Source organism: Podarcis gaigeae (genome assembly GCF_964106915.1).
Source record: "Podarcis gaigeae genome assembly, chromosome: 11".
In the NCBI taxonomy this organism is placed as follows: Eukaryota; Metazoa; Chordata; class Lepidosauria; order Squamata; family Lacertidae; genus Podarcis; species Podarcis gaigeae.
In genome coordinates this window covers 55871986-55882574 of record NC_139687.1, presented here as the reverse complement: position 1 = coordinate 55882574, position 10589 = coordinate 55871986, and the positions used below count along the sequence as shown (strand labels likewise).

The window sequence follows — 10589 nt, the reverse complement described above, 5'->3', positions numbered from 1 at the left end:
CGAAAGCACCTACGGGTGCAAGTAGATAAATAGGGACCGCTTACCAGCGGGAAGGTAAACGGCGTTTCCGTGTGCGGCTCTGGCTCGCCAGAGCAGCAATGTCACGCTGGCCACGTGACCCGGAAGTGTCTCCGGACAGCGCTGGCCCCTGGCCTCTTGAGTGAGATGGGCGCACAACCCCAGAGTCTGTCAAGACTGGCCCGTACGGGCAGGGGTACCTTTACCTTTACCTATGTATGTATGGTAATTCTTGGGTGCCAATATCCAAGCTTGGAGTGAGAACCACAGTAGAGATTTAAAGTATCAACATATTCAGCAAAGTAATGCATGAAAATATAGGCTAAACTTTTAAATATGCCTTTCTAAGTGAATTCCAAAATTTCCCTCTTCCCCCAGGATAGGAAAAGACCATACGTTTGGTAAGTTAAAATTGCAAGTAAACTCTCCAAAGGTCAGATTTATGTGCTTCAGGAAAGTTGCACAGGCAGTGAAATTTAGCTTAGTTACAAATTGGTGAAAGTTCCTAAATTATTGGTATAGGAACACAAGAATGGCTGGTGAAAGCCATGCGGCTGCGCTGAAACAACCAGCTCAATCCTCTTCACACACTGAGTTAATCGGGTAGACTGCATACAACTATAGGCTTTATTACCTATTTCTTCCGAAGGTGAGGGGAAGTGACATAGCTAAGCTTAGCAGGACAGCTTACTCTATGGTTTTAACCCCTTCATGCATTAACTAGACTTAAGCATGTTGGTTATTTGAAGCTGGTTATCCCACAGTATTTTCCTCTTCAAGCTTCAAGTGGCATTTCTGTCTCAGACATGTATATTATATACGCTGGTCCAGTAATCTGCGCTGTAAAAATATCCTTCACTTCATTGCGCTTCACAATAATATTTACCACCACTGTTTCAGCTGCAGAAAGCTCTTTGGCGGGGCTGCTTGGTTTACCCTTTCTGAAACAAGAATAAAAAATACAACATAGCAAAATTAATTGGCTGGTCAAGTGTGATGTTCTGCCGAGATTGTCCTAGACTACTACTACTACTACTAGTAGTAGTAGTAGTAGTAGTAGTAATAAAAATAAAAATAAAAAATAAAAAATAAAATGCAGTAGGGAGGAAAGATTTGCAAACTGCAACTTCTCAGGAAGATCCTTGGGAGAGAAAAGTCCTGAAATCCTGAGCTGAGCTGTACCAACTTTTATGTCCAAACCTTAGCTTAATCATTAGAATAAGTAATCACAAAAGTGAGGTTCCTGCTTCCTGATAAAGTTTTAAAAATGGGGCTAGGCAGGAAGACCTCGTTCTAAACCTCTAAGAAATGGCTTCAAAATGTATTACTCTCTTTCTGCTATCCAAGGAAGTGGATGGAAGGGGAGAGTTTAGGACAGGGGTAGGCAACCTAAGGCCCGAGGGCCAGATGCGGCCCAATTGCCTTCTAAATCCTGCGGATGGTCCAGGAATCAGCGTGTTTTTACATGAGTAGAATGTGTCTTTTTATTTTAAATGCATCTCTGCATTTGTGGGGCATAGGAATTCGTTCATTTCCCCCTCCAAAAATATAGTCTAGCCCCCCACATGGTCTGAGGGATGGTGGACCGGCCCACGGCTGAAAAAGGTTGCTGACCCCTGGTTTAGGACATCCTTTTGCTGCCTCTAAGGCTACTGAAATGTCTTGGCTCTTTGTTGGGGTGGGGTACAGGGGAAGAAGGAATGAGAATTTTCCCTTTAACATTTTAGCTTATAATCTCCTGGATCAAAACATCCAGGAGTTTAGGTGTTTGATGCTCTTTTGGGAGAGGGTTCTTGGTTTGCATCGTTTTTGCTTTTGTTTTATTACGTATTCGGCGTTTTCGTTTTGTATTTTTATGCTGCAAACCACCCTGTGTTCTTCAGCTGAAGGGCGGTATGCAAATTTAATTAATAATGAATTAATTAAGCTAAATGGATTTTCAAATCAGGCTGATAGGGGGAGGGTGACACGAGATGGCAAAAGATGTACACCATGGCAAGACCAGTCAACGAATTGCTGCGCCTCTGCCTCTCCATTGGTTACATGGTGCCCAAGGATTAAAATATGACCTGCTTATGTAGCAATAGTTACACCAACCCCGTCCTGGTTGCATTGTGTTGTGTTGCTCCTGCTTTCAGGGAGTTGAAGACCCACAATACTTCTTGTGCAACACCATAGGGCAGCCTTCTACAACCTGGTGCCCTCTAAATGTTGGACTACAACTCCCATCGGCCTTGACTGCTGGCTATGTTGACTGGGGCTAATGGGTTTTGTAGTCCCCAGCTTGGTGAAGGAACGCGTTATTGGGTATGTTCCATGTTTGTTTGGAATGTAAGCATGAAAGCAGATGTTATGTACTGAGTTGAATAGGATCCAAAAGGCAGCAGTCTGATTGGCCCTAGAACAATAGGATTCAGAATGCAGCAGTCTGATTGGTCCTAGAACAATAGGATTCAGAATGCAGCAGTCTGATTGGTCCTAGAACAATAGGGTCCAGAATGCAGCAGTCTGATTGGTCCACAGGGAGCCACCCAATCCAGCTCCAGGTAGAAGTGAATCCGCAACCTGATTGGCCTACAGGCGAATCCCGGAATTAGCCAATCACGTGGGGCCCATTGTGTAAATAGTGTATATAAAGCAGACATTCTGGGGGAACTTCCATTCCTCCTCGCCACTATGAGCTGAATAAAGAACATGAAATCCACTCTCGACTCTGAGTATATTTCAGCAGAGTTGGAGTCTGACAGATTCCCCAGAAATGCACTACCTCTGAAAATGCAAGACCCTCGTTCGGATTGTCTTCACTGCAACGAACATCAGAGCTGCCAGAAAGATGCTCCCAGAGAGACATAACATGATGATCTCATAGGTCCAAGAGGAAAGATCTAAGCACAGAGAACAAAAGCAACCATTCCTTAAATGTACACCCCGTGGTGTTAGGTTATTAGCATTAATCCTTTTCTCAACAACATGGATTTGAAATAAAAAAAAGGAAAGCTTGTGAATAGACCTTGGTCTGTTGTTCAGCAAATCACCCCAAATTCAACCCTTGCTATCTTCAATTTAATTTTAAGAAGGACCACATAGCAGTTGATGGGAAGGACCCCTGCCTGGAAAGATGATGCCAGCCTTCTCCAACCTGGTGCCCACTGGATTTTGTTGGACTATAACGCCTGTCAGTCCTAGCCAGCAGAGCCATGCTAGCTGGAACTGGCAAAGGTTGCAGTTCAGCAACATCTGAAGAGCATCAGGTCAGTCAACACTGGAGTAGCGCAATGGACCAGTGGTATGACTTAGAGCAAGGCAGCTGCATATGTTCATGGAAATGTACCAGCGTCACCTTTGCAGAGTAGGCGTGCAGGGAAACAACAAACAGTGAGGAGTGGTGACTAGATTTCTAAAACGAAGTTCCTCCCAGGGTTGTTGATCAGCATCTGCTAAGAGCATACAAAGTGCGTCTCTAAAAATTATTATTTCCACATGGTACCTGGCCCCATGGGACACGGGTGGCACTGTGGGTGAAACCACAGAGCCTAGGACTTGCCGATCAGAAGGTCGGCGGTTCGAATCCCCATGACGGGGTGAGCTCCCGTTGCTCGGTCCGTGCTCCTGCCAACCTAGCAGTTCGAAAGCACGTCAAAGTGCAAGTAGATAAATAGGTACCACTCTGGCAGGAAGGTAAACGGCATTTCCGTGCGCTGCCCTGGTTTGCCAGAAGCGGCTTAGTCATGCTGGCCACATGACCCAGAAGCTGTATGCCAGCTCCCTTGGCCAATAAAGCGAGATGAGCTCCGCAACCCCAGAGTCGGCCACGACTGGACCTAATGGTCAGGGGTCCCTTTACCTTACCTTTTACCTGGCCCCATGGCAGGCAATCCAGGCTCATGAGCAAACAGGTGGGGCAGCTAGACCTGGCTTAGTAAATTCTGAGCTCAGGGGAATAAGCACCTGCCCTAGTTTCTGTGCTATAGTTACAAAGAAGTTGCATTTATTGACACCGACATTATTGGTGCTTCCAGACAATGTGCTTATTGAGCATTCATTCTGATTTGCTTGCAAGGAGCTTAGACGATTTTTCATCCCACTTCCGGCACATTTCCCTATCACTTCCCTTATCACAAAATGTTCAGTTTTTTCAGGAAGCAAGTTTGTTGCACAAGACCACCCAATCAGCTGTGGTTATACAACCTGAATTTTCTGGTCTGTGATTGGAAAGAGACTCAATCTAGAAGTCAACCCGACTGGCATGAAGTATTTGGGGGGAGGGTGGGCTTAAAAATAAATAAATAAATAAATAAATAAATAAATATACCCCACCCATCTGGCTGGGTTTCCCCAGCCACTCTGGGCGGCTTCCAAAAAAATATTAAAATACTGTAATACATCAAACATTAAAAGCTTCCCTAAACAGGGCTGCCTTCAGATGTCTTCTAAAAGTCTGGTAGTTGTTTTTCTCTTTGACATCTGATGGGAGGGTGTTCCACAGGGCGGGCGCCACTACTGAAAAGGCCCTCTGCCTTCTTCCCTGTAACTTGGCTTCTCGCAGCGAGGGAATCACCAGAAGGCCCTGAATGTCTCAGGACATGGGCATAGCCAGGGGTGCAGGGAGCAGTTGCCCCCACAGAATCAAGTAAATACATAACTAAGCTTGGTTCTGCATGCCCCAACATAAACCCTGCCCCCTAACATAAATCCTGGCCATGCCTATGTCTCAGGTTGATGTTGAGACCTGTGGCAAAACCTTCAGGAGGCAAGGGACAGAAACATCCCCAGTGAGCTTGTACAGTTTGGAACAAGAGGAAACCTTGTTGGCCTTCCAATGTTTTGTTTTTAAATGAATGGGATTAACCTTCGCTGAATACAACTTTGCAGTGTAGAGTACCTGGATCTTTGGGGGGAAGCGTTCCATGAAATTCCTCCTCCCTAGGAGTAAGCATGCTGCAAAGGAAAACAGCAGAGAGCTGTAAGAAGGATGAAGGTTGTTAATGTGACAGGTTGGGGGTGATGTAAGTTCCTAAAGGCAATATCCATCATCCCTGATCATTTGCTGTGCTACCTGATTCTGATGGGTGTTGGACTCCAATGATGTGTCAAGGGCTACAGATATTCCACCATGCTTTTAAACCATGAGTAGGCAAACTAAGGCCCGGGGGCCGGATCCTGCCCAATCGCCTTCTCAATCCGGCCTGCGGACGGTCCGGGAATCATCGTGTGTTTACATGAGTTGGATGTGTCATTTTATTTATAATGCATCTCTGGGTTATTTGTGGGGCATAGGAATTCATTCATATATTTTTTTTCAACATATAGTGCGGCCCCCCAGAAGGTCTGAGGGACAGTGGACCGGCCCCCTGCTGAAAAGGTTTGCTGGCCCCTGTTTTAAACCATTAAAATGGGAATGTGTGCTAAATATCATTGCAGGGGCAGGCTTGCTGGCTTTGCCAGAGTTGGGAGGGCATCTTCACCCTACCTCGCCATTCCATTGCTCTGTAAGCAAAGTCTTTAAAGTGGGGGGGAAAGGGGTAGGAGACACAGGGCTTGGAGCAACAGACTTGGGGTTTGTAGGGTCCTGAGACTCCTCCTAACATCATCCCTCTGTAGTGACTGACTGTTGTTTTCGGCATCCGTCTGTCTTGAGAGACAATGGAGTACGCCACCAGGGGTGAAGCCAAACCGCTGGAGAATCACGGTGCCTGCTGTGGCTGTAGAAACCATAACTCGTAACTGCTACCTTGTACATTGTTTGTGCTACACTAGCAGCGCCAACTCCCTGGAATAGCAGCTCCAACTCCCTGGAAAAGACCCTGATGTTGGGAAAGATGGAGGGCACAAGGAGAAGGGAACAACAGAGGACGAGATGGTTGGACAGTGTTCTCGAAGCTACCAGCATGAGTTTGACCAAACTGCGGGAGGCAGTGGAAGACAGGAGTGCCTGGCGTGCTCTGGTCCATGGGGTCACGAAGAGTCGGACATGACTAAATGACTAAACAACAACAACAAGCAGCGCCAAAGTGACCTCCCTGGGCCATAAGCCTGGGCGGTGTGTGTGGAGGTCCTAGGCTGCCCAGACACCAAGACCCTCCTCTCAGCCTCACTGATGCAGTTCAAAGGAAAGCAGAGCAAGACATTTAGCACCAGCTTGGCTGCAGGAGTTGCCAGAAGGAAGTGTACAAGATGCCACCCAACTGCCTTAGGGACTCCACTCCGGATTTGTATAGGGTTTGCTCCTCAGCCTTTTCTTCTCCTTAAGATGTCCCACAAAGCAGCAGGTAAGTGACTGACTATGTATTTGCTGGCGTTTGGGCCCAAGCATCTTATAAGTTCATTGTAATAAGTCAAGGGTCAGCAACCTTTTTCAGCCACTGTCCCTCAGACAGTTTGGTGGGCCAGACACACACACTCTCTCTATATATAATGTATTTTTATTAAAGTTTTTCTTCATTTACAAAGGTATGTTCAATGTCTCCTTCATATTTTCTCCCCATGTAACTTTTTTTTTTACACAAAACAGTTTCATTTGTTGAGACATTAGGAAGAAAAGGGGGAAAGAGGTGGAGGGGGGTTTATGAGTGGAGTTGGGGTTGGGTGGCGATGTTTCTATTTTGGCAGAACTATATTTTTTGGGGTCGGGAAATTAAAAATGAACAAATTCCTATGCCCCACAAATAACCCAGAGATGCATTTTAAATAAAAGGACACATTCTACTCATGTCAAAGCACGCTGATTCCCGGACCTTCCACGGGCCGGACTGAGAAGGCAATTGGGCCTCATCCAGCCCCCGGGCCTTAGGTTGCCTACCTCTGTACTAAGTTTTTCCCAAGTTGATCCAAGAAAAGCCACACATATGCTAGTGTGGGGAGGATTTCTTTCCAGGTCTCAGGCATCGTTTCTGATTTTACTTAGGCGTGAAAAGGACTTGCACACCCTTTTTTTCTGGGGACTTCTCTCTCTCTCTCTCATTGTCTTGCTTCTTCACATATACAACCCGTGGCTAATGGATTCCCCCCTGTTCCTCACCCCACCCCAATAAATTTGTTTTAACTTAAGGTTGTCAGTGCAAAGAGAATAGAATTTAAAGTGCCCCATCCATAACGCAAGGCACAAACTCCCCGGCACCTGGGGACATGCCACAGCCAGTTGATTAACATATTTATTAAAGGTGTGCTATCGGGCTATGCATTTGGTAATTCCACACCTCATTTATAATCTGGAATAAGGGGCAGCCGGGGTCAGTGCATAAATGCCACAAGGAAGCCACTATATTAACGCCCAAGTGACAAAACGAAAATGCCTTGGGATGAATTTATGGGGAAGGAAGGCCTTTAAATCCCAAGGCTTTAACGGAGGCTCAGAGCGGAATCGGGCTCTGAAATTATGTGCTATAATGTTTAACGGGAGTTTTGTTGTCACGTACATTATTTTTCCTGATAAGACATTTCGTATTTATGTTGTGGCTCCCCCCCCACCCCTTCGGAAAAAGAAAGAAAGATAATGGTATTGTAAGTGAGGCTGTGTCTTCCCTGTTGTGATTTGATGTGCCTTTGACAGAGCCTGGACTTCATGGGAATAAGGTCATAGGATGCTACTGTTGGACCAGACCAAAGACCCATCTGGTTCAGCATCCAACTTCCTGCTGTGGCCAGCTAGATTCCTCCAGAAAGCTGACCAATGGGGACTTGGACGCAATGGCCCTCTCCTATTTGATGCTGTATTGCCCTGCTTCACTCGGTGGCCATAACTAATGAGAACAATTGGAGGAACATTCCCCAGAGGGTTTTAATCAAGGAGAGGGGTAATACCTCTGGTGGGTACCTATCGTGCTCCTTCTGGGGTAGTTTGTCCACCTTTGGTCCCCACTCTGCACTCATCTCTCACCTGTGGCTACTAGAAGCTGTCAGTCGGACATAAGATTACCAGGTTGATGGACTAGATGGAATGGACAGTAAGGACTGACATAACCCGAGACCAGGAAGAAGAGACGTTGGAGGAAGATTGGAAAAAAGTTTTTAAAAATTTATTTTGGGAATTAGTGTAAAATTAACGAGTATTAGGAAAAATGTTGGAATGTAACTATTTGGCTTTAGTAGAAATGATATAAGGAGTTATGTATAAATAAGTATTAAGTTTTAAGCTTTAAGGTATTTTTGTGGTAAGATAAGGTTAAAATAAATTAAGGTAAACTGAACGACAGAATATAGTGAAAGATGGAAAGGATTTGCTGAGTTAATTAATAAGTTAGACCGCTAAGATAAATTACCCAATAAAAATTGAGAAAGATGGAAAGAATTTGCTGAAACAAATAACTAAACTAGAATACAAAAAGGGAGGTGTGAAGAGGTCGATGAAACAAGTAAATGAAAGATAAAGATATGGAATATTGGTTGTGTGTTTTTTATTGTTATGGTTGTATTTTTTATTTTTATTTTTTGTATTTTTTATGTATTGTAATGTATGTTTTGTTAATTTTTTTGTTGTTTTCTCTTCTTCTTTTTTCTGTAATCTTTAAACTTCTAATAAATATCTCCCCCCCCCCAAAAAAAAATAGAAGCTGTCAGCATGAGACAGCAGCCACACCCCAGGAACAGCTTCAACTAGCCGGCTAAATCGGGTGAGGGTAGTCGATGGGTGTTAAACCCTCAGAGAGTTAGGGACTTCCCTTGCATGCGAAAAGAAGAGCGATCAGGAGAGATGGAACTTCCAGTTGCTTTCTGCCACGATGGCTAAGGAAAGCCTCCATCTTCGCAGGAAGTAGATCACTGTAGATCCCACACGGGGCTGCCTCTGAAGACTTCAGGCTGGTGCAGAATTCTGCAGTCAGATTGCTCACTAGAAACTGGTGATCAGATGTCGCAGCCAGATCGCCCTCACATCCAGAAAGAAGAAACTGGTAGTTCTAATGGTTCTAGCACAACTGAGCTGGCTTCCAAGATGAGTCCATTAGGGACCCTCTGCCTGATTCTGTTGGGCTCGTCTTGTGTTCTTAGCCCCATTCCCAACAACATACAGTGGTACCTCAAGTTACATACACTTCAGGTTACATATGCTTACAGACTGGGTTACATCTGGGTTACAGACTCCGCTAAGCCAGAAATAGTGCTTCAGGTTAAGAACTTTGCTTCAGGATGAGAACAGAAATCGTGCGGTGGCGGTGCAGCAGCAGCAGGAGGCCCCATTAGCTAAAGTGGTGCTTCAGGTTAAGAACAGTTTCAGGTTAAGAACGGACCTCCGGAACAAATTAAGTACTTAACCTGAGGTTCCACTGTATTTGTCTCTTCCTTCCTCTTATTTTAATACCCAGCCTAAAGAAACTGCTAGAAGCTGTCTGCATGGGACAGCTGCCACACCCCAAATAAAGGCTTTGACTGGCCGGCTAAACCAAGTGAGGATAACCAGTGGGTCTCAAACCCTCAGTGAGATGGGACTGCTCTTGCATGTGAAGACAGGCTCCAGAGGATTGAGTGAGTGAGACCAAGAGTGAGGGTTGGTCAAGAAGGCGAGGGAAGTGAGGGGCTAATGGGGCTTGTGAACCGGGGAAGGGAGCCCCTCTAGGAGAAGGAAAACTCTGATCCTAAATCTCCGCTGCCTTGTGGGATATCTTTGAGAGAAGAAAAGGTTAGGGAGTAAACCCTACACAATTCTGGAGCGGAGTCCCTAAGACAGTTGGATGGCGCCTTGTTGGCCTCCTTCCGGCAATTTCTGCAGCTAGGCTGGTGCCAAACGTATTGCTCTGCTTTCCTTTGGACCACATCATTTTTGTCCGGGCAGCCCAGGTCCTCCATACACGCTGCCTAGGCTTATGCCCCAAGGAGGTCATTCTGGTACAGTGGAACCTCGGGTTAAGTACTTAATTCATTCTGGAGGTCTGTTCTTAACCTGAAACTGTTCCTAACCTGAAGCACCACTTTAGCTAATTGGGCTTCCTGCTGCTGCCACGCCGCCGGAGCACGATTTCTGTTCTCATCCTGAAGCAAAGTTCTTAACCTGAAGCACTATTTCTGGGTTAGCAGAGTCTGTAACCTGAGGCGTAGGTAACCTGAGGTACCACTGTACTGCCAACGCAACAGTTTGATTTTGCCCACAGAGCCCCAAAAGCCCCAGTGAATGCCCTGAGATTCCGCCTCATTTGGCCAGTTCTGGGTCAAAAAGTGCTGTTTGGGGGATGTCTCAAAGTCCCCATAGATTCTGAACTGAAGAAATTTACACCAGAAATGGGTGAGAGGGAGGAATAAACAGCATTTGGACATAAAACAAGGATCTGTGGACTCATTACCTTGTGGCTGTCAAGTCTTCTTTCCTGTTCATCTCTCACTGGGTCTCATTGGGTCTCTCGATGAAAGAAGATCTTGTCATGCTGAGCTCTCAGCTTGTCACCTTCTCATACTCCTGAGGAGTTTAGTTGCTCTTAGCCTTTTATTGAGAGGGAGGTGGAATTTCCTGCCTCGCCCATGTACCAGTAATTTCTTTCACACTGCGTTCTGTAAGATACCAAGGCTCCCCCTACAGGGTTAGTTCTGCATGCTAGTTTTTGATTTTACGATAGCACTACTACGACTACTAGGGACATGGGTGG

General features: G+C 45.6%; 1 protein-coding gene across 1 annotated transcript; it reads right to left on the bottom strand.

The window, feature by feature from the left end:
• Positions 1-307: 307 nt before the first annotated feature.
• LOC310827194 (uncharacterized protein) lies at positions 308-10405 on the bottom strand. The gene is made up of 4 exons (XM_083702995.1): positions 10290-10405; positions 4901-4956; positions 2786-2903; positions 308-959 (listed from the first exon to the last, which is right to left on the bottom strand). The coding sequence occupies exons 1-4, from the start codon at positions 10319-10321 to the stop codon at positions 794-796; spliced, it is 372 nt and encodes a 123-aa protein (XP_083559121.1). The 5' UTR covers positions 10322-10405; the 3' UTR covers positions 308-793.
• Between the last annotated feature and the right edge of the window lie 184 nt (positions 10406-10589).

Excerpts from the sequence above, each read along its gene's own strand:
- LOC310827194 (XM_083702995.1), bottom strand. The coding sequence starts at position 10,321 with ATGAACAGGAAAGAAGACTTGACAGCCACAAG. Across the intron at positions 2,904-4,900 it reads GCTTCCCCCCAAAGATCCAG|ATCTTTCCTCTTGGACCTAT; the intron begins GTACTCTACACT and ends CTCTGTGCTTAG. Across the intron at positions 960-2,785 it reads AGGGTCTTGCATTTTCAGAG|AAAGGGTAAACCAAGCAGCC; the intron begins GTAGTGCATTTC and ends TTCTTGTTTCAG.